The 26,584-nt window shown below is 43.7% G+C and overlaps 2 protein-coding genes across 6 annotated transcripts in view; both read right to left on the bottom strand.

The window, feature by feature from the left end:
• The window catches only part of si:ch73-366l1.5 (FILIA-N KH-like domain-containing protein), a 38,674-nt gene extending 32,397 nt beyond the window's left edge, over positions 1 to 6,277 (bottom strand). Inside the window, exon 1 of one of the 3 annotated variants that reach the window (XM_044181521.1) lies at positions 5,584 to 6,277. In XM_044181521.1, coding sequence (XP_044037456.1) covers positions 5,584 to 5,868 — 285 coding nt within the window. In that variant the 5' untranslated portion in view covers positions 5,869 to 6,277. The remainder of the gene's footprint in view (positions 1 to 5,583) is intronic. The other 2 variants (XM_044181523.1, XM_044181524.1) reach the window with 2 other exon arrangements.
• A 1,354-nt stretch (positions 6,278 to 7,631) lies between these two features.
• Positions 7,632 to 26,566, bottom strand: jmjd6 (jumonji domain containing 6, arginine demethylase and lysine hydroxylase). 3 transcript variants are annotated; one of them, XM_044181516.1, is made up of 7 exons: positions 26,388 to 26,554; positions 26,119 to 26,259; positions 21,034 to 21,422; positions 18,525 to 18,811; positions 13,417 to 13,552; positions 12,098 to 12,230; positions 7,632 to 10,412 (listed from the first exon to the last, which is right to left on the bottom strand). In XM_044181516.1, exons 2-7 carry the CDS (start codon positions 26,245 to 26,247, stop codon positions 10,281 to 10,283), a joined length of 1,206 nt encoding a protein of 401 aa, XP_044037451.1. In that variant the 5' UTR covers positions 26,248 to 26,259; positions 26,388 to 26,554; the 3' UTR covers positions 7,632 to 10,280. The 3 variants fall into 3 exon arrangements, with proteins under 3 accessions (XP_044037451.1, XP_044037452.1, XP_044037453.1); XM_044181517.1 differs by having other exon boundaries at positions 26,119 to 26,255; XM_044181518.1 differs by lacking the exon at positions 21,034 to 21,422 and adding an exon at positions 23,940 to 24,325 and having other exon boundaries at positions 26,119 to 26,566.
• Positions 26,567 to 26,584: the final 18 nt, after the last annotated feature.

The following is a 26,584-nucleotide window of genomic DNA, read 5'->3' as shown; positions in this document are numbered from 1 at the left end:
AAACATCACAGTTATTACAGACGTTCAGAGGAAAAGCAGCAGATCTGCACATCTGAGGAGCTGCAGCCAGGAAGGGATTTACAGGAGAAACGACTCCAAACATCAAAACAGTTTAGTTTTACACAACAAGAGGAAGTCGTACATGTTTGTAACACCTCAAAGACGCCGTCACATGAGGAACGTTTTTGTGAATGAACTGACTATATTATTATTTATTATAGTGCATCTGTTGGGGACTATTTCCAGCGGCGGATGAATCCACGTGTGGTGCTGTAGTGAGGGTTTGGGGCAGCAGGACGGTGTGTGTGTGTGTGTGAGTCAGAATAAACTACAGTGTGTGTGTTCGTGGTGATGAAGGAACATGTCGCCCAGTGCAGCAGAGCGGCTCGCTGATGTGTTTTAATAGTTTTTACGGCTCAGAGGACGAAGATCCATCAGCTGCGATTCACACGCGACACTCGTTAGCAGATCCGTTCACTGCTGGTTTGAGCCTGAACGTGAAGATTTGATGACAAGAAGAACAATATAGAAAATCTTACAGACTTTAAATAACATTTACTGGGAGCCGTCAGTGCGGCTCTTCTGTCTGACACTGCATTCGATTTAAGTTTCAAATAAAATAAAGCCAAAGAAGAAATAAATCAAAAGCCATATTTAGTTTGATTCAGTACTGTTGCGACTCCCACACGGCTCCAGCCAAAACAACGAGACTGTAAAAACTGTAAAAACACACCACGATGCTCTGCTGCTGCTGTTATCAGTTAACACGTTATCAGTGGACGAGGAGGGCGTGGCTGCACAGTTTTAGCTGCTCAGTAGCTCTCAGCCACAAGATTTATGTCCGTGATACTTTTACAGCAGGGAGGAACTCACAGGGCTGCTTTATATTCGGCTCCGACCGACGTGACATTTGAGTTTTATGGCATACAGTATGTTGTGAGGTCCGTGTGGCAAAAAAGACGGTGTTTCTGACGGATCTGCCGCCATCACTGTGATAATATTTCACTCATAGGGTGAATTTAACCCATTAATGACTAACGACTATATAAGGAAAAGCCCCAAAGACATGTGCATCCCCAAAGTGAATTCACTTAAGCTTTGGCTTCCACGTAACAGAACGTGAAGCTCTGTGATTGGCTGTTTATTGGTGAAATGCACCTTGGGAGTCGTAGTCTCTCCTTCAGTTTTTATGTCCTCAGGCTTCTTGTAGCTTTGAGTTTTCATTAAAGAACCAGATGTTTTCTAACACAGCTGTGAGTTTCTCGTCCATCACAAGCTGCCAGACACTTAACATTGTCTCCTCACGCTGCGCCACTCTATTAGCGCTGCATGGCTAGCATAGCTAGTCGGTAGCCGGCACGTTACCTAAGTGGTAATGTACAGGGAGCGAAATTAACCCGCAATAATGACGGGCTCGCTGCACATTATCCCGCTTATTACACAGATACTGAGTAAAGAAGCCATTTGACGCCAAATACTGATTTTAAAAAGGTTTTAACATTTTTGCCGCAGGACTTCTTTCTGCGGATTGATGTGATTGGACTCCAGAGTCTGTGATCAGAACTGCGTCCACAGCAACGGTCCGTCATTCAGAAATAACCTGAGTGACCAATCAGAATCGAGTATTCAACAAGGCCGTGTAATAAAGCAACACAGCTACAGTGTTAAACGTGCCACCGATGTGATCATCAACGCTACCGGCGGCCATTTTGTCAAACAGCCAAAGTTTTGTGTCCGTGGAACAGCAGTGATTTAACGTTACCACAGCGGAGGCCAGTCCGGATCTGCGTAAACCAGTGACACGCAGCCTTTAGGTGATGTATCGCAGCAGAACAGCAGCGGACACTTTTTAAATCTTGGACTTATAGTACGGTCCAATTTTCCTGGACACTCCTGACTTCTGTGTTAAGGAACATCGAGGAAACCATTAAAAAACAACATTAAAATGTGACTTTTCAGCGGCAGAAATACTCGTGGGACCAGCTCCCTGTTCAGCCTGAATCCGCAGGATGAAATAACACGGACTTCCAGGTTGTCAAACGTCACACAAAGCCGTGTGAAGGCGTCACGCCCACCTCCACCTCTCCATTTCAGACATGCGACACCGTGAACATACACAGGTGTAAATATAGGATTCATGTTTGGCACCAAATATAGACGGTCAGTCCGTCGCATGTTACAGCAGCGGTGGGCACATTCTTCAGGCTTTTTAAAGGCGGAAAAAGGTCAGAAAGATCCAACAATCGAGGGTCAACGTGGCGTACGACCTCTGGAGACTAACTGCGGCTGATTTGCATGTCGGGTCATAACCACAGTAACATCGGCAGACATTCAAATGCTTCAGGAGGGCGAGCACGGTGCGCTGGAGGCGGTTTCTCTCCACGCTCCTCAAAACAGCTCGACATTTTCATAAAAGGCCGTCACCGTGTGCACAAGCAAATCCAGCTGAAGTACGAGGAAAAGATGGCGACTGTATTTGGACGTCAGGCAGCCAAACATTAAACACAGTGAGGCATACGTTTGTGATGAAAGAGTAGAGATAAACTTCAAACTGCGGATGCAAATTTCAAGGAACTTCCTTAATTGATAACCAACACAGCTTCTTACGTGGCCAATAATTACTGCCAAATCTATATAGGCGTTTCAGCAATACATTAAATAAACATAATTTAAATTATAATTGACAGAAAATAATATTATTTATAATAATAACATTGCATGATCGTACCACACTACCGTGTCCCAGCTTTATTTCCCACAATTTTTCTTGCATTTTATAGCGCAAATGATTAGTCGATCAATCAAGAAAATAACGGGCAGATTAATCAACAAATAAATAAAAAATAAAAAATTGTTGTTGCCCTTAAAAAGCAAAATAAAATAAATACTGCCTTCGCTTAAAATTGTGGTGCTCTGACTTTCGTAACGATTAACGTTAAGCGATTATTAAAATAGCTGTTGATTCATTTTCTGAAATCGATTAATCATTTAATCATTTCAGTCTACTGGTTTTATTTAAGATAATAGTCATAACTCAGTTACACGATGGAGGTTTGCTGTATCAAACGTTGGTCCAGCTGCTGAAAACATCTGCTTACGGGGAACAGACGGACGCACAGATACTGTCGACTTGACCTGCTCTGTTAGCGTTAGCGGTGCTCTGCACTGTCGGGCTGGTAGTTTAGCATTAGCATTAGCATTAGCGGCTGCAAGACAACAACAGAGTTAAAAAGGAGTTAGCTAACTCTCAGGACTGCTACAGCTAGCATAGCATAGCACATTATGACAGAGGCACCACCCAGTTACACAACACCGCACTACAACAAAACCACGGTGCAGTTTCTGTGTCTTCCTCATCTTAATATTTTTGATTAAATTATCAACAGCGATCAATTAATCATTGACATCCCCACTCATAAAGGCCCGTCACCGCGTGCACAAGCAAATCAACAACCAGTAGGAAGATATGCACACACATATACGGGTGTGAACTCAAGCGAGTCCAAAATTAGTGACGAAACAACGAAGAAGCTGCAGCTGGAGGCCCAAACCGTCCAATCAGGGACGCCTAATAAAAGGTGCTGGTCGGACGTCAAGCAGCTGTAATGATCGATCGGACTGGATCGGCAGCGGCCACCGGCCCCCTTTGACCCCCCACAAGTTCAGTCTGCGATCAATATCCATTCATGCAACAACCTACTGAAGCTTAATATTAATAAAGCCGAGGCCGGTACTGAGCGTTTACACAACAAAAACATTTTGTACATTTGTGGCTAGTTTCCGTTTTTAAGCAAGAACAGTATGTTTTTTGGAAATTATCCCCTTAAAATGTGGTAATCAAAGAGTGTGATGGAGGCTGTTTTGATGATCAATTCATTTGTTAGTCATTGATCAAGAAACCAGACTGAGAGTCTGCAGCTCTGGGAACGCTAACATCAGCATGCTAACAGTGGCAACGCTAACATGCTAACGCTTAGCAGGTATAATGTTCACCATCTTAGTGTAGCCTGCTAGCATTAGCTAGTCAGCAGTGAACACAGAGCGCAGCTGAGGCTGATGGGAGCGCCATCAGCTCTGCAGGTCAGAAACCAAAGTGTCGGAGACGTTAGCATGTCGACCTGATGGTGGCGCTAGATGGAAAGTCAGAGGATCAGCAGAGTTATTACAGTTCATCCTGAGGGGAGCATGAACGATGAAGCACGTCTCATCCAACAGCTGCTGATGCTTCAGTCTCTGCTGCTGAAAAAACCCCACAAATTATTCTCTGGTGTCAGTTTCGCCTCCGATTTGCTGCTTTTCTGTTTTATATCACAGTGAACTGACATTTTGGGACGAAACAAGACGTCACTCTGGCCTCTTGGCTTCACCAGTTTGTGACATTTGATCGAATACGTAATTAATTGCCAAAATAAATCGACATAATAATCTCTGAAAGTGATCTTCAGCAGCTCCTGACTGTTTAATGACTGAATCAAAGTAAACACTTTTTAAATTACCCCGCCACTTCAAACGTAGCTATTTATTATTTCATTTTTAGCATTTTTATCAAGATGAATATGAAATGTAAAATGAATAAACTCATTAAGCGCTCCCTTGATGACGATCATATCTTGGGCTGCAAATAATGGCTATTTTCTTTATCGATTAATCAGTTTTAAGCAATTCTCTGTCTGAACAAATGTCAGAAAATAGTTTCCCAGGTTTTTTAAATGCAAAGCAGCAATAAAGAAAGATGGCGCCACAGATTGTTTAGTTAATCGACTACTTGATCAGCAGTTTCAGTGATGTGTGGCATCAAACCTCTGGGCTCATCTTTCTGTTGTCTTTCATGTGTGAAAAGACTAATTAAAAAATACAGAATTCCTCTTAAATGTCACTGCAAATTAAACATATTTAAAAACTGGTGACAAGATAAAGATCCAAAACAAGGAATTTAAAGTCAACCTCCCAAATATATTTATATATATATATATATATATATATATATATATATATATATATATATATATATATATATATATATATATATATATATATATATATATATATATATATATATATATATATATATATATATATATATATATATATATATATATATATATATATATATATATATATATATATATATATATATATATATATATATATATATATATATATATATATATATATATATATATATATATATATATATATATATATATATATATATATATATATATATATATATATATATATATATATATATATATATATATATATATATATATATATATTATATTATATATATAATATATAATATATATATATATATATATATATATATATATATACTGTGTATTTGTTTTATTTTATCTTATTCTGAGCATCTTTGGCACAAAAATGTCTTTCTGGGTGAATTAAGTTATTTCTTATTTTGGCTTTTGTTGACTAAAAAAAAAATAGATTTATAATAAATAGTTGGTTTTTCAGGGAAAATAAACAATGTAAGTTTCTGCTCACTTGAAACCGGCATCCATGTCATTATTAGATATTTTATACACCAATAAATTGATCGAAAACAGAATCGATCGACCTTACCTGGAGCTGTGAGTCCTGGATCTTCTCAGCGGCTCCGATGTCCTCCACAGCCGGAGCTGGAGGCTCTGGCGCCGGGGAGGCTGCGGGCGCGGGGCGGAGCTGTTCTCCCAGAGCTCTGGACGGAGGGGTGTCGTCTCCGTAGCCGACTTTGGGCTTCTTGTTCCCGGCTGAGGAGGAGGAGGAGGAGGCGGCGTCGGGCTTCTTGCTCAGGAGCGATGAAGCGAAATAAATGGCGATGACGGTGAAGAGAACCGCCGGGATGATGATGGTCGGGTCCAGATCCATGATGGAGGTTTTGTGAATGAAAAAAGTTTAAAAAGTTAAAAGTGTGTTTTCAGGTGTGTGACTGCAGCCTGATCAACACACACACTGAGCTGCCTCCCTCCTCCCAACACAATCTAACCCAGCTGACCACACAAAGGTACACGCGGTGAGGGGCGACCACACTTCCGGGTGCGCTTCAAAATAAAAGCCCTTACAGGATATAAATGTGCTGCCAGTTTAGATGTCAGAATAAAATGTGTGGGGTTTTTTTGAGCGATGCCAGAATATTAAAAAAATAATAATCTACGGACACAAATGTTTTGTCAAGCTGATCATTGGTGGAAAGTAACTACATTTACTCAAGTACTGCACTTCAGTACAAGTCTGAGGTACTTGTACTTTACTTGAGTTTTATCTTTTCATGCTACTTTCTGCTTCCACTCCGCTTCAGAGGGAAATACTGGACTTTTTTTTTTTTACTTCACTGCATTTATCTGACAGCTTTAGTTACTTTACACAGTAAGATTTTTTACAGATTAAACACATGAAGAGTTTATAAAATAAGTTTTATTATAAATTAAACTCCAACAGTTTATACAAGTTCAGCTGAATCGATCAATCGATCAGTCGACTGACAGAAAATCAACGTTTGGAGTCGTTTCTCCTGTAAATCACTTCCTGGCTGCAGCTCCTCAGATGTGCAGATCTGCTGCTTTTCCTCTGAACGACTGTAATAACTGTGATGTTTGTTAATAACGTCGAGCTTCGGACTGTCGGTCGGACACGACGACATCAACAACAAACCGAACGATCGATCGATCGATGGAGAAAAGAATCAGCATCGTCTTCAGACTACAAGAAGGAAGAAAAATGGACTTTATCCTACCGCCAAGACTCAAAATGGCGACAGCTGCAAATAAACCCGTCAACAGGACTGAACGATGGAAAGATGAAGACGTTTAACGTTTTAGATTAAAAGTATTGATCTTTATAATTGTTTTCCTTGAACTGACTTTTTGGAAACAAACACATTTCATGTTTCAAATAAAAAAAACAAACATTATGACTTAAGTTAAAACAACTTAGCTGCAGCTCTAATACTGAGACGTTAAGCGAAGAAAAATTCACTCGTGATTATTTTCATTATATTGATCTGCCAACTGTTCTCAGTTGATCGATTTGTCTATAAAATGCCAGACAGCAGTGAAAAACTGCTATAATTATTACGTGTTCAAACGTCTCGATATAGAAAAGACATCCCGTTTGAGCTGGAACCACAGAATATTTCGCATTTGTGCTTCAAAGAAATGACAATTTATCAATAATCAAAAGTTTTAATTCTGGGATAACTATTAGTATTTTAATCATTCCCTGTTTCTGACTTCCACAGTGTTACAGTAAATATTTCTAATAAACCAAACACTTTTATATATAAAACAGGTAGAGCAGCAACAATTAGGCGATTAATCGATCGATTTTGATAATAATATAATAATAATAATAATAATTCTCTGGTTTCAGCTTCGCTCACGTGAGGATTTGCTGCTTTTCTTTGTCAAACATCACAACGAACTGAATATCTTTGGACGTCGGGTTGAACTAAACGATGAATCCCAATACTAAACCGGCAGATTGATCGATAATGAAATCGATGGTTAGTTTCAGCCCTAAAAACAGGTCACAGGTGTTTGTGACAGCCTCGTTACAGTAAATTCAACATCGCTCTGGTTTAAATTAAAAAAAAGGCTGAAATGAAAGCGTAAGGATTGATTAGACAAACATGCTTTGAGTCATAGAAAAGATTTTATTGACGAACAAAATGAAAATCGATCACATCGGGATCTGAGTGCGAAGAGGCTCCTCAGATTCACTTCATCAACATTTAACATCAACATCCACCCTAAAGCTCGTCCCAGATCAGTCCGCGCGACGTGGGGAGGCACCGTGTGACCGACACAGCGCCTTTCGGTTAGTTTAACGACAGCTAAAAACACAGAAACAGTCAGTCGCACCGACAGCAAACGTCACTTCTTTATAGGCACTTCAGTCTAAAGCCACAGATTCGCACGAACTGCACGGATATTCAGCGATTTAAGGAGCCTGGAGTTCTTCGAAAAGCCGCACAAAGCTTCGACGCCAGCGCTGACCCGAGGAGCGGATCGACCGAAAATCAATCGGCAGCCATTTTGATAACGATTCATTATTTAAGTGCGTTCGTTAAGCAGAAATGCCACATTGTGGGGATTTTCTGTTGTAAACTGAATATTTCGGTCGGACACGAGGCCTCTGAAGAGGGAAAGAGATGGCCGTTTGTTTTCTGACGTTATAAAGAACGATTAATCAAAGGAATCTGGGAATATTTTCTGGATTGACGGTTTGTAACGGTGGTTCCCAAGTCCACACCAACCCGTCATATTTCAAATATGTTTTACTGAATTGATTTTGAACTGGATTTTTGAATTACGTAAAAATATTGTTGCAATATGTTTTTATTCAAACAAAACATAGGAATTCTCCGTGTTTAGGCTGCGTCTCCTTGCTTTCTGTTTTTCAGTAGCTTCGGTTAAGTTTATGTGACAGAAGCCATATATCAGCACTTTTAGCTATTATTATTATCATCTATCTATCTATCTGCTAGTTTTCATGATCTCTCACTCTCAGCAGGTGGTGTTCAGGTGTTGCTGCTGTCTCAGGCTGGTGGTTTGATTATTTTATAATTGGATAATTCACCAAATGTATTATCCGAGCCACTCCACAACCTTTCTTTCCTGCGATAAAAGCACCGGTACTTCTGGTAGTTTAGTTGGAAGTCAACGGTCTTTAAAATGTCAGCAACTGTAAAAGAAACGTCCATCACGAGTCCCCAGAGGCCAAGATGGCGTCTTCAGACGTCTAGTTTTGTTCGACCGACAAAAACACTAAAATATTCAGTTTATTATCACGGAAAATGAAGAAAACCAAAATATAAAAAACCAGAAATATACATTTAAAAAGCTGGAGACAGATTTATTTGCTTTAAAAATGACTCAACCGATTAATCGTGAATAAAACCGCTGCCGATTAACTTTCAAGTTGGTCGACCGATCGACTAACGTTTCAGCTCTGATCGGCAGATTAATCAATGATAAAAATATTAATCAGCTGCAGTCTCCGACAACCAACTGAAAGCTCAGCTGTTACTCAGCAAGATGCAGAACCTGAATAAATGCTAATAAACTCTGCAACACGCCAGCTCTTCATCACGTCTCCTCATCCACGGGAGCTAAAACTGCAGCAGTGCATTCTGGTAGATGTAGTGCCCTCTGCTGTCTTTTACTTTGACTGCCAGGAAAATCAATATGACTCAACATTTGGAAGCCTACTGCACCTCTGGACAGTCTGCAGCATGAGGCACGAAACAGGCACAACACCAACAGAAACGGTGGCGACTTTGCTGCTGAAACTCCACCTCCACCTCCACCTGAGAACACAAACTCCACTGAAGCAGTTTTTTCCTCCCGAAGGCCGAGCTGCTGCTTTAACACAACAGTCTCCTGTATTTGATGCAATCTAAAACACACCTACCTATCCGCCACACTGAAATGTGTGTGTTGCCTTTAACTGTTTAATTTCATAAGGGCCAGCTAACTAAAGTGACGCCTTAAATTCAAGCGTGAAGTCAAATCACCAAAGCAGGTAGAGGAGACGACACGACTCCCAACGATTGGAGTTTTCTGCAGACGTAACATTTGGCGCAGACTCCTAAAGAAGACCAGGGCCTCTGGCTTCACAGCAGTAGGCGCAAAACAGGCGGTAACGAGACAGCACAGAGAAAATAGTAAGAAGCTCAGAGAGCTGTTGTGACTGATTAGCGCTAGCATGTTCGCGTTAGCTCGCAAGCTACAGTAGTTCACCGGCTCGCCCTGTGAGGAGTCACCACGCTGCAGAACGCTATTAACCACTTATTTATTTCTTTCCACCTGTGAAACTCGAGGCCCAGGTGTTTGGTTTTCTATTGTGTAAGCGTACAGAAATGTGGCTGTTAGTGCTGGTAATCCTGTCCAGATCTGACAACACAAGCGCCTGCACTGCTGTAGCGACCTACGCGAAACGAGACGCCCAAACCGTTTGTTTTCAACTCTTCTGGTGGCCGAATGTGTCACGAGCCTCAAAAATTGTTTCTCAGCAAGCTCGCATCAGAAAGCAGCTCAGAGACCCCCGTCTCCATGTCCTCACACTACAGAAGCTACAGAGACAAACAGATATTGATTGGTGTTGAAAAGCACAGTGGTGGCGGGTCTCCAGCAGGCCCACGCCCCCCGTGGATCCTCCTCCTCAACCTACAACTCGCTTCATTCGGGGATTCAAACATTTAGGCAAACTAGACTAGAAGCAGTTGTTTCAGTGTTGGCGGGTGAAGGAGCCACCGCTGGGAGGCGGGTGGAGGCTGGAGGTCACCGTGACGAGCTCCTCTCCTTGCTGACGCAGTCGTCCTGGCTGCTGGTGTCTCCGTTGGCCGTCGTCCCGCAGGTCCGTCTCTTCTTCCTGCGGTGAGACGTGGCGTCGCCCTCGGAGCCCGACTCCGCCTGCAGGGGGACGAAGCGCACAGACGCACCGTTACAACGCGTTACATGTGTGTGTTACGTTACAGGGGTGGAGACGCCCGTCACATGTTCGCACCTGCTGGCAGCTCTAACGTCAGACTGACAGGTGTGATCCTTTATATAAGCGGGGATTGTAACAGTGTGTTCAGACTGAACCATCAGCAGAACTTTGTGTCCCGCTCGCAGCAGGAAGACACCACGTCTTACCTCAACGTCGAACCCTTCAATTAGCTCCGGCCCAACTTCTCAATGACTGAAGGAAGGAAGGAAGGATTTCCTCACAGGTTGAGAATATCTGGTTCTGTTTCCTGTCACTCTCTATGTCAATTGATTGGCCCACCGATCAGAATTGGTTGATATTCGTTCTCAGAAGTTTGGTCTCTGTAACGTCCGATCAGAAGAGCAAATCAGATGACGCGATGCCTTCCAGGTATGTTAACTGGTATTATGTCAGAAGACGCGGACACGGTGGATATTTTACGAGCACAGACCGGGTAAAGCAACAGTGAACACACCTGGTTTCGATCGTTTCGAACGAGCCTGCTGTGAAAACGGACTCGCGGCTGAAAAAATCCTTTTTTGGGGCTGACAAAGAAGTGAAGGGAAACGCAAGGTGAGCAGATTAGTTTGTGAGTAAACACTAAAATAAGGTGGAGGATTAAATAGAATTTAAATGGTGAAATAAGAAATAAGCTACTAGAAACAGAAACACGCGCCCTCGACGGTTACATTCGGCGACTCGTGAAGCTCTGAGCTGCAGTAAGCGAGCGAAGGCCGCTGTGAGGGGAGTCTTTAAGAGAGACAGCGGGATATGTTGCACATGCCAATAATCAATTAAACAGTCGTCAATTCATGATACTTTCTCATCTCTTAATTTTAATACTTAATATACAATGTTGGGGTGCACGGTGGCAGAGCGGCTACAGCTCCTGCCTCCCAATAAGGAGATCGTGGGTTCGTGGGTTCGATTCCCGGACCGGACCAACATCACACAATCTCTCTGGGTGGAGTCTGCATGTCCTCCCCGTGTTACCGTGGGTTCTCTCCGGGTTCTCCGGCTTCCTCCCACCGTCCAAAGACATGCATGTGTAGGTTAATTGATAACTCTAAATTGCCCGTATTGAATGAATGTGTGAGTGAATGGTTGTCTGTGTCTGTGTTCGCCCTGCGACGAGTTGGCCACTGTCCAGGGTGTGCCCTGCCTAAGGCCCGAAGTCACTGGGATAGGCTCCAGTCACCCGCGACCCCTAACGGGGACCAAGCGGTAGAAAATGGATGGATGGATGGATATACAATGTTGTTAAGAATAGCTAAATAATGCTACACAGTAAATAGAATGCAGACCTTGTGATCGGATTTTGTCAGGATTTTACTGATCCCGTATCGGTACTGATACTCATCAGCACTCCTATTGATCCTCTTTGATCACGACACCTTCTTAATTATTGTTCACCGGGAGAAAGAGAGCATTAGTGTGTGAGATCCGACTGGTCTCGCTTACACGTGGTCGGTACAGAAATAAAACCAATGCTCCTCCTCCCGACGAAGGCTCACGTGTTGAGAGTAGTGACCAGGAAGTACTCCGATCCAGGCCCCCCGAAGCTCGGTATTATTAGTATCAATGACATGGATACCCCAGTGTGCCCTGTGTTTGTTTTAACACGTACATCAGAGTCGGACGAGCTGGAGGACGATGATGACGAAGAGTCACTGGAGCTGTCGGATGCGATGCCCGTCGACTCCTGCAGGTCCACTTTGTCTGCCAGCGCCGCCAGGTCCGGCCTCTCCTGCTTCAAAATACTGAAACAACCAGGAGGACGAAAGCTGGTCAGGGTTTACTCGGACCGTCAAACTTAGTCAACTTTAACTGACTAAAAGCTATCGATCACTTCTCTCCGATTACATCGCGTCTTCTGACGACTCAGAAAGACACCAGATGAGATACGCAGATACAGATCGCAGGTTAATGACTAAATGACTTGCAGCATCACAACATGAAACATTCCCGGATATTATTACATTATCAGTAAGTAAAACATTAAAGAATGAGTGTCTCTAGCTTCAGTTTGTTTTGCATTTCATTCCAGCAGTAAACTGTTTTAGTTTTTCCCCTGCTGGACATTTCTGACTGACTTTTGGAAACCAGTAAATGCAGAATATTCGCAAAGTTTTTAAAAATGATGAAGTGGCACTCCAAAAACACACTCACACAAACAATCTCAATATCTATCACCTTATTGCCTTATTGTTTTTACGCTTTTATTTCTTATATAACAAGGGAATCAGATGTAACAGGCTCGTCCCATTACGTACACAACCTCCAGTTTTTAAAGAAACATCTTTCGTATTTTCAATAATGGCCCAGTGCAATACTGACTCTCTTCTCGCTGTTACTGTTGGCTAAACACGAGAACTTTGCCTCAATAAAATACAGTCTAAAACTGGAGAGATGATGACTTAAATCAGGAACTAACAGATTGAAGAATAAGTCGACTGGATTATGAATCTGACTGGAGATTTGATGAAAACCGTCAGACAGTTTTCACACATTTCAGTCTGCATGTTAAACAGGATTGCGGAGGTCGAACGCAATAAGAAATAAAATGGTTTACTGAGGCCATAGCATTGAGATTTGTTGTGTTTTTGAAGTGTCCCAGTTAACAAGTTGCTGTACACTTTAGCAGGACACTCTTGTCCTGCATTGGACAATTTAATGACTAAAACGTGACTAAAAAAAACCAAATCCATTTCCCGAAGAACGCTGCTAACAAATCTGTAGATTAGCAGTTAAAGAAAGAGGGCGTGAGGCGGTTTAGGGAAGCATCTTGTGCTTCGACTTGTCATTACATAATGAAAGAACAGACCTCTAATCACTGTGATTAATTCAGTTTATATCAGCTGAGATTGTTCCTGCATTTGAGGGGCTTGCAGATATCCTGAGTCTAATCTTTGTTGCGTTTCTGGCGTGGCGGCGTTGAGTCCTTACCGATACCACTTCCTGGAGAGTTTGGGTCGTCCTCGGACGGTCTTGTGCCACACGATGGGGAAGTTGGTCGTGCTGGCAAAGTTCTGAGTGACGGCGATTGTCGTGTCCAGGTTGAGGACAACGTGCCACCACCCGCCTGCGGACACACAGCTGGTTACCATTAACACCAGAAAGAACATCAGAACAAACGTCAAAGCTCGCTGCTGCTTTGCTTTTGTCGTCTACCACTGCAGCTGCTCCGTCCTGATTGAAATCACCATTTTTAGACTGTAATTTGACACAGTTGTCAGACTTCTTGGTTTTGGTTTATTGACAAAATGCTGATATATTTAGAAAACACAACATATGTAAGACTTTGTCAGGGATACAACTATAAAGTCCTGGTGCAGGGTTTCAATGTCTGACGTTAAGATATAGTACAACGTCTGTGAAACAAGAAAATATAAGTAACAAGGTAGATTATACAAACATTACGATCAAATGTTAAGTGTTTGAGTATTTGCACGACCTTTATTTAAAAACTGGAGGTTGTGTGTATATAGCGGGAGCAGATCCAGATGAAAATAAAGTTTAGTTTTGTCTCTGATAAAAAGAAAGGAGAAAGCTAAAAGTGTAAATGGACTGTACCTGTACAGCGCCTCTCTAGCCTTCCGACCACTCGAAGCGCTTCACACACTACATATCGCATTCACACACATTCACACACTGATGGCACGCTCGACCACTAAGCCACGGCCGCCCGAAGCTGTTGACAGAAAGCTGAAAAGCACTTGTTTCTTCAGCACTCATTGCGGAACAAATCTGGTGAAAACTATCCGCACCTCTGTGTTTTTTAGTCTGGAGCCCATTTGTTTACATTTAGGCTACTGGCAGCTCCTGTTTACTGATTAAAATAAAATAAAAAAAGAAGAAGTCTGAATCTGATTATTATAAAACTGAGTCCGAAATTAATTAACACCCGCCAAGCGCCAAATGCGGTTAGATTTTCCGTTTGGCGAGTAAATCCCGGAGGGCTATCCGCCACACTGGCGGGTAAATGTTTGCACCAAAATAGTCGTGTGATCACAAACTACGCTGAGAGTCTCTACGGCGTGCTATAGGTGTCATTTACGGGCGCGCTGCTTCTATCTGCTGTCTGGGTTTGACACACACACACACACACACACACACACACACACACACACACACACACACTACCGTACGAGCGTCTAAACGGTGCCGTGAAACTGAGAGTATCAAGCGCTCCTAGTTCTGCCGCACTCTTGACCGTACGGGACATCAGATACTCCGCTAAACTACCACTCGTATCACGCCAAAGCGTGTAATAAACACGCCGGCGCTCCGTGGCGGCGTCACGTTTTCAACACGTTCTCATCCCGCCGTGAAATTAGCAATAATAAAAATAAACGTCCGGTTAGACTTTCAAAATAAAGCTTCAGGTGACGGTCGCAGTTTGGTCAGATTTTGGAAAAGATCACGGTTTGGGTTGAAATAACTAAAACAATCAACACTGATTATTGGTTTCACCCGGGAACCGAACCCCGGGCTCCCGTGTTTGACTTTTACGTTCGATCCCGAAGTACGTTTAATAGCAAACACCTCGGGAGAACTTTCAGATCAAGACGTCTTGAGTTGCGTTCAGGCTTGAACTGATTAACCTTCGATCAATATATGAAAACAATTTAGCTTCAAATTTTGTATTCAACATAACACCTTATTATCTCAACGAAACGTACTGAAACAAACGTATATGTGACACAAAGATCTACCAGTCCAGTCGGCCGGTGAGTCAAAAAGTTAATTTCGGATACTGGTGTAAGACGAGGCCTGACGTCATGAGGAGCGTCTTGTTTATATATGACTTCTAAACAGATTTATGGACATTGAAGAGCGTTGCTGGTTACAGCGGCGTGCGTTTGACTCAGAGAAGAAGAAGAGTCATTAAAAAAAAAAAAAGGAAAAATATTACTACAAATACTTGGACGCTGTCCGTATATTGCCAACGTATTCAATTTAAAACTGTGTGGGTCAAATTGTATTATAAACAAAGCAAGACGGTAATAAACAGCACATCAGACAGTCACACCCTCCCGTGGAGTTCACAGGGTCGTGTTGTGTCTGTGGTTTAATCTGCACAGACAGACAGGTGAGGTCTAAATCCTGGGTTTAATCCGTCCTCATCACCATCAGCTCTGTTAGCATCAGCTCTGTTAGCATTAGCTGGATCTAGGTCACACTGGCTTCCCTCTGTTGATTCACAAAGCCGTCTAAACTGTCAACCCTCCTTTGGGGTCACAGCTGGGCGCCAGTTTGTTTTCTGCTCAGCTGGACTGTGAACCAGAACAAACACCGGCCACGATTTACAGGAAACGTCCATATTTGTACCAAGAGCAGCCACGCCTCCTCCTCTCTTTACTGCCCTCCTCCTCCTCCTCCTCCTCCTCTCTTTCTGCCCTCCTCCTCCTCTCTTTACTGCCCTCCTCCTCCTCCTCCTCTCTTTCTGCCCTCCTCCTCCTCTCTTTCTGCCCTCCTCCTCCTCCTCCTCCTCTCTTTCTGCCCTCCTCCTCCTCCTCCTCTCTTTACTGCCCTCCTCCTCCTCCTCCTCCTCTCTTTACTGCCCTCCTCCTCCTCCTCTCTTTACTGCCCTCCTCCTCCTCCTCTCTTTGCTGCCCTCCTCCTCCTCCTCTCTCTTTACTGCCCTCCTCCTCCTCCTCCTCTCTTTACTGCCCTCCTCCTCCTCCTCTCTTTACTGCCCACCTCCTCCTCCTCTCTTTACTGCCCTCTGCCTCCTCCTCCTCTCTTTACTGCCCTCCTCCTCCTCTCTTTACTGCCCTCCTCCTCCTCTCTTTACTGCCCTCCTCCTCCTCCTCTCTTTACTGCCCTCTGCCTCCTCCTCCTCCTCTCTTTACTGCCCTCCTCCTCCTCCTCTCTTTACTGCCCTCTGCCTCCTCCTCCTCCTCCTCCTCCTCTCTTTACTGCCCTCTGCCTCCTCCTCTCTTTACTGCCCTCCTCCTCCTCCTCTCTTTACTGCCCTCTGCCTCCTCCTCCTCCTCCTCTCTTTACTGCCTTCCTCCTCCTCTCTTTACTGCCCTCTGCCTCCTCCTCCTCCTCCTCCTCTCTTTACTGCCCTCCTCCTCCTCCTCTCTTTACTGCCCTCTGCCTCCTCCTCCTCTCTTTACTGCCCTCTGCCTCCTCCTCCTCCTCCTCTCTTTACTGCCTCCTCCTCCTCCTCCTCCTCTCTTTACTGCCCTCTGCCTCCTCCTCCTCTCTTTTTACTGCCCTCCTCCTCCTCTCTCTTTACTGCCCTCTGCCTCCTCCTCCTCTTTTTACTGCCCTCCTCCTCCTCCTCTCTTTACTGCCCTCCTCCTCCTCCCTCTCTTTACTGCCCTCTGCCTCCTCCTCCTCTCTTTACTGCCCTCTGCCTCCTCCTCCTCTCTTTACTGCCCTCTGCCTCCTCCTCCTCTCTTTACTGCCCTCCTCCTCCTCCTCTCTTTACTGCCCTCCTCCTCCTCCTCTCTTTACTGCCCTCTGCCTCCTCCTCCTCCTCCTCTCTTTACTGCCCTCCTCCTCCTCCTCTCTTTACTGCCCTCCTCCTCCTCCTCCTCTCTTTACTGCCCTCCTCCTCCTCCTCTCTTTACTGCCCTCCTCCTCCTCCTCCTCCTCCTCTCTTTACTGCCCTCCTCCTCCTCCTCCTCTCTTTGCTGCCCTCCTCCTCCTCCTCTCTTTACTGCCCTCCTCCTCCTCCTCCTCTCTCTTACTGCCCTCCTCCTCCTCCTCCTCTCTTTGCTGCCCTCCTCCTCCTCCTCCTCTCTTTGCTGCCCTCCTCCTCCTCCTCCTCTCTTTGCTGCCCTCCTCCTCCTCCTCCTCTCTTTACTGCCCTCCTCCTCCTCCTCCTCCTCCTCTCTTTGCTGCCCTCCTCCTCCTCCTCCTCTCTTTACTGCCCTCCTCCTCCTCCTCCTCTCTTTGCTGCCCTCCTCCTCCTCCTCTCTTTACTGCCCTCCTCCTCCTCCTCTCTTTACTGCCCTCCTCCTCCTCCTCTCTTTACTGCCCTCCTCCTCCTCCTCCTCTCTTTACTGCCCTCCTCCTCCTCCTCCTCTCTTTACTCCCCTCCTCCTCCTCCTCCTCTCTTTACTGCCCTCCTCCTCCTCCTCTCTTTACTCCCCTCCTCCTCCTCCTCCTCTCTTTACTGCCCTCTGCCTCCTCTTCTCTTTACTGCCCTCCTCCTCCTCCTCTCTTTACTCCCCTCCTCCTCCTCCTCTCTTTACTGCCCTCCTCCTCCTCCTCTCTTTACTGCCCTCCTCCTCCTCCTCTCTTTACTCCCCTCCTCCTCCTCCTCCTCCTCTCTTTACTGCCCTCCTCCTCCTCCTCTCTTTTACTGCCCTCCTCCTCCTCCTCTCTTTACTGCCCTCTGCCTCCTCCTCCTCTTTTTACTGCCCTCCTCCTCCTCTCTTTGCTGCCCTCCTCCTCCTCCTCCTCTCTTTTGCTGCCCTCCTCCTCCTCCTCTCCTCTCTTTACTGCCCTCCTCCTCCTCCTCCTCCTCCTCTCTTTGCTGCCCTCCTCCTCCTCCTCCTCTCTCTTTACTGCCCTCCTCCTCCTCCTCCTCTCTTTGCTGCCCTCCTCCTCCTCCTCTCTTTACTGCCCTCCTCCTCCTCCTCTCTTTACTGCCCTCCTCCTCCTCCTCCTCTCTTTTTACTGCCCTCCTCCTCCTCCTCCTCTCTTTACTGCCCTCCTCCTCCTCCTCCTCTCTCTCTTTACTCCCTCCTCCTCCTCCTCCTCCTCTCTTTTACTGCCCTCCTCCTCCTCCTCCTCTCTTTACTCCTCCTCCTCCTCCTCCTCTCTTTACTGCCCTCTGCCTCCTCTTCTCTTTACTGCCCTCCTCCTCCTCCTCTCTCTTTTACTCCCCTCCTCCTCCTCCTCTCTTTACTGCCCTCCTCCTCCTCCTCTCTTTACTGCCCTCCTCCTCCTCCTCTCTTTACTTTACCCTCCTCCTCCTCCTCCTCCTCCTCTCTTTACTGCCCTCCTCCTCCTCCTCTCTTTACTCCCCTCCTCCTCCTCCTCCTCCTCCTCCTCCTCTCTTTACTCCCCTCCCCTGCTGTTTCTTCACTGACCAGGCACAAAGACGGTCTCCCCGGGTCTTTGGAGGATCTCCAGCGGTGTGAACTCCGGAGGCCAGTTTGGCTGCTGCGTTCGGGGATAAATCACGTTGAACCAGGTGATAGCCTCGTCCTGCTGGTTCCCCCCCTCCTCTCTGGTCACCTTGATCAGCTCGCGGGGTGTGTTAGTGGGGAACAGACACCACCTCTTGTGTCCCTGAACCAGGGCGTTCCAGGCGCTGGTGCCCAGCGGGTCGATGTGGATGCCGGTGCCGGAGCGGGCCGGGCCCATTACAAACCATCTGTGAGGACGGGACAGACCAGGTGTCACTGAAACGTCCTCTTTTTTCTGGACAGCACACCGGCCGCTGACTTGCTGACAGTAAACAACCGTGTCAGCAGCCGTCAGCAGTCTGTTTTATGTTATTTGATCAATAATAATTCTGTCTGACGAGAACAACACTGCCATGAAGCTGATTACAGCCAGCGAACGTCTCGTTTCTCTACTGCTTATTAAGAAGAGCACACACGAGGAAACACAGGGAGACTACATTATGTTTATTTTACCCTTGCATGAGTCGCTGCAACACGGCTTGGGTGAGCACGCTACGCTACGCAATTTATCAACTACAGAAAAGATTTCTGAGAATTTTATTTTATTTTATGATACAGGAACCATACAGAATGCCTTTCTCAATGTTTTCCAAATTAATAAACTCCAGGTTGTTCAGTTTACTTATTTGTTATTTCAGTAACGTGTCTTTAATCTTTCAGTATTTCAGCTCCAACCATGAAACCAGGAACAGACGTCTTCCGCTTCAGGCGAATCTGGAAATCAATTCCCATTAATTTAGTAAATATGTCGAGAAATTCTTCTTCTTCATCTTTCTATTTTGAACAATACTGTAGATTCTAGCTTGCACAGATGAACGCGTGAACGTTGATTGACGTCAATTATTTTATCTGACTTTTTATATTTTATTTGATTTTGTGCAAATAAACAAGCAGCCCTCAGACCAGTGGTTCCCAAACTGGGAGCTGTGGGCGCATACTTACGATATCTGGGGCGCAGCGAAGGCTGAATACAGATGCTGAGAAGTTTATTTAGCACCGTCAGGCGCAGAGTTACCGGTCGTGATGTGACCGATCCGCTTTTAAATACAGATTCTTTGTCAGTGTTTACATTCAGTCAATGTGAGAAAAAGAGAGCGCTGACATCAGATCAGATAAACTGAGGTGAGGCATCAGAACAGGTATCGGAGGAAGAAAAAGTTGGATCAGAAGTTTCAGTATTTGGACGAGGTTTCTTGTGATGTTTACCGACGTTAAAAAAAATTAAGTAGTCAGCTTATTGTTTAAAAAAAAAATATATATATATATAAAGACGATGAGAGAAGCAAAACTTAACGTGCTGACTGATTTAACGCGACTATGTTCTGAAGCGGAAACAATCACTCTGACGCACTGCTACTTTTCATATGCATTCATTAGCACATAAGACATCCTGATTCTGTGTTGCTGTGGAAGATTACCATCGTTTTTAACCCGTTATCGGACTGCTCTGAGCAATCTCCATGGTTCTTCTGATGAAAACGCCAACAGGAATGTGCAAAGAGGACTTCCCGGGTTTAGTTGCTGCAGCGCTTATATACGTATATATATATATATATATATATGGAACTAATAGAAAATATTTGAAAAGACCACGCAAAAAGAAAGTCTCAAAAACAACACCAAGACAGTGGTCGCATCCATTATTGGTGGTCACTTCTTTTAAATTAATTTAAAATACTGACCATCACTAAGAAAGGAGTCGAGCACAACCTTCTACAGAAAAACAAAATACTGAAGCAAAATGATAAAACATGATCATCAGCACTTGAGCCAATGATAGTTAGTTACGATAGTTAAGTCTGTTTTGGCTAATCTGATTCATTCAATACCTGACAAACCAAATATTCCAGTAATTTCTCTCTAATGCGATGACGCGTTGCTCTTCTCTGTTTTACATCATTATAAACTAATTATCTTTGCCATTTTTCACTATTTTGTGACATTTTATACACTAAACGATAAATTGATTAATTGACAACGTAATCAGTGGATTAATGTATAACGAAACTATTCATTAGTTGTAATTAATTCATCCTGATAAGTTTATCAGCTGTGTTGTTAAAGGGGCCTGTGGAGTTTTCTTGTTTTCAGACAAAAGTTTTGTTTACATTCAGTGTTACTCACCAAACACAGTGTGTACCTTTGAGGTAAGAAGTATTTTAAACCCAGCGTTGTCTACATCCCGGTGTACTAGCCTGCAGTCCTTTTCTTTACATTTGCTGGCACACTGCAGCATACTGTATCTATTGCAGCCACCTGTTGATCAGTGCAATAATGTGCCACCGTTGGCAGGACTGTGTATCGTCGCAGAGCGCTTGCACGAGAAAAACGCCCCATAGCGCTACCAGAGGTGGGTCAACGCCACGGGAACCTTTAATTAGCTGAACAGTGAAATAAACAGAGATCAAACCTGTACGGCGGTCTCGCTTCTCTCCTGCAAACTGGAACAGGTCGCCCCTGAAGAAGAGGGGCACCTGGTAGTCCTCCAGCAGCTTCCGCGCGCTTAGCGTGTTCACTGTAGCTGCTGTCGAAGATGTAGAGCGGGCTGTCGCCCCTGGTGGTCTCCAGATACTCCATGTAGTACTTCATCTTCATCTTCACCGAGTATCCGTCGTTGTCCTCTCCACACTTGAATTTCTGGTTGCGATATTTGCGTTTGAGGCGCTCCAGAGTCCATTTTTCCCGAGCAGGCCAGGTCTCCTGGCAGTTCAGCAGGACGACGGGCTTGTAAGGCCGCTCGAAGCGCTGGATGAACTCTTCAGGACTGAGATGGAGGGTGTCCACACGCTCAACGCTGTCCTGTAACACAGCATGCATCAGTATATCAGTAGCTACACAGCGCACCGGTCTCTCCATCTGAATAACAAAATATTCAGTCCATCACACGTTAAGAGCTGTGACTATATTTCCTAATCTTTGACATTTTCTGAGTGGTTCATAGGCTTTGAAGAACAAAGACGAAACACAGAAGAAAAAGAGACAGGGAAAGTGAAGTATCGTATCAGTATGGACTGAGCAAGAACATTTCCAGCTTCCAGCATTAGGAAGTGGAGTCGTAGCTTTCAGAATACCTTCTGGGTTTTTCAAAGATTGCAACTGATTTATATTTCTGAAACGATAAAATGTAAGAGGCACGAACTGGGGCGGAAATCAGGACACAAAGCAGTGCGTGTTTCTGAAAAACCCATTCTACTGTTGAGGAATGCAGGTCATGAACTGCTTTGTTGTTGTTGTTTTTGTTTTTTTTTGTTTTTTTAACCTCTTTCATAACTTGAGGGCACACCCACACAAACTGTGGCAGAGCAACATGACGCCACATCAGCTGTGGTTATGTCTCAACTCACTTTGCTCAGAATGACATCTTCTAAATAACTCTGCAGCTCTCCATTTTGTTGTTTTTGTAGACGTTTACTACAGAAATTATCCGACAGCTGGCAATGTTGACTCCAGAATCCAGACCTGCAGCCTGGTTGCACAATAGTCAGGTGAATGAACAATCGAATCGGGTTCTGCTCGCTGTAATTATTCCTACTGTTGATACTGGCCATTAAAAGATTCCTTCTTAAAGCATTTTTAGCTTTTTCTGTGCTAAAAGACTAACTTTGGATGATCTCTACTTCATTTGACTAATTCAGACTAATTCATATTATCTTCAGATAAACTTTGGAATATATTTTTGCAAAAACAAAAAGGGCTGTTTTTGTTTTGTCCCCATCACATACACTGAAAAGGGCGAACCTATCCTTCAAATTCAAACTTAGCCTACAATAGTCATAACACTTACTAACTCCATTAATTTAAAACTGGTTGCAACACACAAACTAGTTTTCACACAGAGATTAGCTGTTACTTCATGTTTACACCCCAGTGAGGGTGCAGTGTAACTGCTGACTGAACCAACAGAGTTAATCACTGCACCACAGTGCAAATATCCCAGAATCTGGAGCATTTGCATACATGTGCATGTGTTTAAGACTGCATTAGACTGGCTTTATGGTTCGAGTAAAGAAGTTGATTAACTAAAACGAGGATAAATCACTTTTACATGTTTTACTTTTTTTAGTTGAATAACGCTGCTTCCTAAAAATCTTTTCTTCACTTCTGTGTGGTTAAAAACAAACGCATATCTTAGATTGTAGGATAATTATATTATCAAATATTTCACTAAACAAACAGGAGGTGGCATATGTTGCCTCACTGCCTTTGTGGGCTTATTACAATCAAATATTTCAAGTATCTTTATCTAAAAATTAATGGGTATGTATATTGCACAGTATATTAAGACATCCTGATTCTGTGTTGCTGTGGAAGATTACCATCGTTTTTAACCCGTTATCGGACTGCTCTGAGCAATCTCCATGGTTCTTCTGATGAAAACGCCAACAGGAATGTGCAAAGAGGACTTCCCGGGTTTAGTTGCTGCAGCGCTTATATACGTATATATATATATATATATATATGGAACTAATAGAAAATATTTGAAAAGACCACGCAAAAAGAAAGTCTCAAAAACAACACCAAGACAGTGGTCGCATCCATTATTGGTGGTCACTTCTTTTTAAATTAATTTAAAATACTGACCATCACTAAGAAAGGAGTCGAGCACAACCTTCTACAGAAAAACAAAATACTGAAGCAAAATGATAAAACATGATCATCAGCACTTGAGCCAATGATAGTTAGTTACGATAGTTAAGTCTGTTTTTGGCTAATCTGATTCATTCAATACCTGACAAACCAAATATTCCAGTAATTTCTCTCTAATGCGATGACGCGTTGCTCTTCTCTGTTTTACATCATTATAAACTAATTATCTTTGCCATTTTTCACTATTTTGTGACATTTTATACACTAAACGATAAATTGATTAATTGACAACGTAATCAGTGGATTAATGTATAACGAAACTATTCATTAGTTGTAATTAATTCATCCTGATAAGTTTATCAGCTGTGTTGTTAAAGGGGCCCTGTGGAGTTTTCTTGTTTTCAGACAAAAGTTTTGTTTACATTCAGTGTTACTCACCGAAACACAGTGTGTACCTTTGAGGTAAGAAGTATTTTAAACCCAGCGTTGTCTACATCCCGGTGTACTAGCCTGCAGTCCTTTTCTTTACATTTGCTGGCACACTGCAGCATACTGTATCTATTGCAGCCACCTGTTGATCAGTGCAATAATGTGCCACCGTTGGCAGGACTGTGTATCGTCGCAGAGCGCTTGCACGAGAAAAAAACGCTCCATAGCGCTACCAGAGGTGGGTCAAACGCCACGGGGAACCTTTAATTAGCTGAACAGTGAAATAAACAGAGATCAAACCTGTACGGCGGTCTGCGCTTCTCTCCTGCAAACTGGAACAGGTCGTCCCTGAAGAAGAGGGGCACCTGGTAGTCCTCCAGCAGCTTCCGCCGCTTAGCGTGTTCACCGTAGCTGCTGTCGAAGATGTAGAGCGGGCTGTCGTCCCTGGTGGTCTCCAGATACTCCATGTAGTACTTCATCTTCATCTTCACCGAGTATCCGTCGTTGTCCTCTCCACACTTGAATTTCTGGTTGCGATATTTGCGTTTGAGGCGCTCCAGAGTCCATTTTTCCCGAGCAGGCCAGGTCTCCTGGCAGTTCAGCAGGACGACGGGCTTGTAAGGCCGCTCGAGCTGGATGAACTCTTCAGGACTGAGATGGAGGGTGTCCACACGCTCAACGCTGTCCTGTAACACAGCATGCATCAGTATATCAGTAGCTACACAGCGCACCGGTCTCTCCATCTGAATAACAAAATATTCAGTCCATCACACGTTAAGAGCTGTGACTATATTTCCTAATCTTTGACATTTTCTGAGTGGTTCATAGGCTTTGAAGAACAAAGACGAAACACAGAAGAAAAAGAGACAGGGAAAGTGAAGTATCGTATCAGTATGGACTGAGCAAGAACATTTCCAGCTTCCAGCATTAGGAAGTGGAGTCGTAGCTTCAGAATACCTTCTGGGTTTTTCAAAGATTGCAACTGATTTATATTTCTGAAACGATAAAATGTAAGAGGCACGAACTGGGGCGGAAATCAGGACACAAAGCAGTGCGTGTTTCTGAAAAACCCATTCTACTGTTGAGGAATGCAGGTCATGAACTGCTTTGTTGTTGTTGTTTTTGTTTTTTTTTGTTTTTTTAACCTCTTTCATAACTTGAGGGCACACCCACACAAACTGTGGCAGAGCAACATGACGCCACATCAGCTGTGGTTATGTCTCAACTCACTTTGCTCAGAATGACATCTTCTAAATAACTCTGCAGCTCTCCATTTTGTTGTTTTGTAGACGTTTACTACAGAAATTATCCGACAGCTGGCAATGTTGACTCCAGAATCCAGACCTGCAGCCTGGTTGCACAATAGTCAGGTGAATGAACAATCGAATCGGGTTCTGCTCGCTGTAATTATTCCTACTGTTGATACTGGCCATTAAAAGATTCCTTCTTAAAGCATTTTTAGCTTTTTCTGTGCTAAAAGACTAACTTTGGATGATCTCTACTTCATTTGACTAATTCAGACTAATTCATATTATCTTCAGATAAACTTTGGAATATATTTTTGCAAAAAAACAAAAAAGGGCTGTTTTTGTTTTGTCCCCCATCACATACACTGAAAAAGGGCGAACCTATCCTTCAAATTCAAACTTAGCCTACAATAGTCATAACACTTACTAACTCCATTAATTTAAAACTGGTTGCAACACACAAACTAGTTTTCACACAGAGATTAGCTGTTACTTCATGTTTACACCCAGTGAGGGCAGGTGTAACTGCTGACTGAACCAACAGAGTTAATCACTGCACCACAGTGCAAATATCCCAGAATCTGGAGCATTTGCATACATGTGCATGTGTTTAAGACTGCATTAGACTGGCTTTATGGTTCGGAGTAAAGAAGTTGATTAACTAAAACGAGGATAAATCACTTTTACATGTTTTACTTTTTTAGTTGAATAACGCTGCTTCCTAAAAAAATCTTTTTCTTCACTTCTGTGTGGTTAAAAACAAACGCATATCTTAGATTGTAGGATAATTATATTATCAAATATTTCACTAAACAAACAGGAGGTGGCATATGTTGCCTCACTGCCTTTGTGGGCTTATTACAATCAAATATTTCAAGTATCTTTATCTAAAAATTAATGGGTATGTATATTGCACAGTATATTCAAACAACATATTCCTGCAACATAGTGGTAGCTAGTGTTCAGCTATGTGAAAAACAGATGTTGGATCAAAGTGTATGTCCATAAATGTAAACATATAACTCCATGTGTGGCCAGATGGTCGCATTCATGATGAGCAATAAAAAGCTAGTCTGTGATAAAAGTCAGCAGGGCCTGAAATTAAACTAAACGCGTCTCAGGTCAGAGGATTTGGTGAAACACCGGCTCGGTGTCTACGTGACAAGCTGCACTCCTGCTGCGGCTAGCTAATGTTAGCTTAGCTTAGCTTCGAATGCAACATTGGCAGTTACCTTTACGGTGAGCTGTGACAGGTCGAAAGTCTCATGATAACCGTGTTTTATCCAGTCTAATGAATCCTTCAGTTCGGGTCTGGCGCTCCGTTTCGCCTCTTTAATCCTCTTCTTACTCTTATGGTTCATTCCTCCTCCTGGCTTTAAAGAGAAAATGTGTGCGTTATCGCTGCTCAGCTAGCTATCGAGCTAACCTGGGTCTACTACAAAAACGCATTCACTAGCCTGCACTGATACCCGGCTAGCTGCGCTGTTCCCGACAGTCTCACCTTATTTATTTGATTAGACAACAAACCCACAAGTCGGGTAATGTGTTAAACACGTCCTCAGGTCTATACCAACAAGTGTGAGAACACTTTTAAAACCTGCCTGGTCGATACAGTTTGAGAAACAAGCTAACAAGAGAAGCCTGCTAGCTGGCTGGCTGGCTGGCAGGCGACACAATGCTTAGGCAACTGATTGACAC

This window comes from Siniperca chuatsi, linkage group LG21 (assembly GCF_020085105.1).
Source record: "Siniperca chuatsi isolate FFG_IHB_CAS linkage group LG21, ASM2008510v1, whole genome shotgun sequence".
Lineage (NCBI taxonomy): Eukaryota > Metazoa > Chordata > Actinopteri > Centrarchiformes > Sinipercidae > Siniperca > Siniperca chuatsi.
This window is presented reverse-complemented; position numbering and strand designations above follow the sequence as displayed.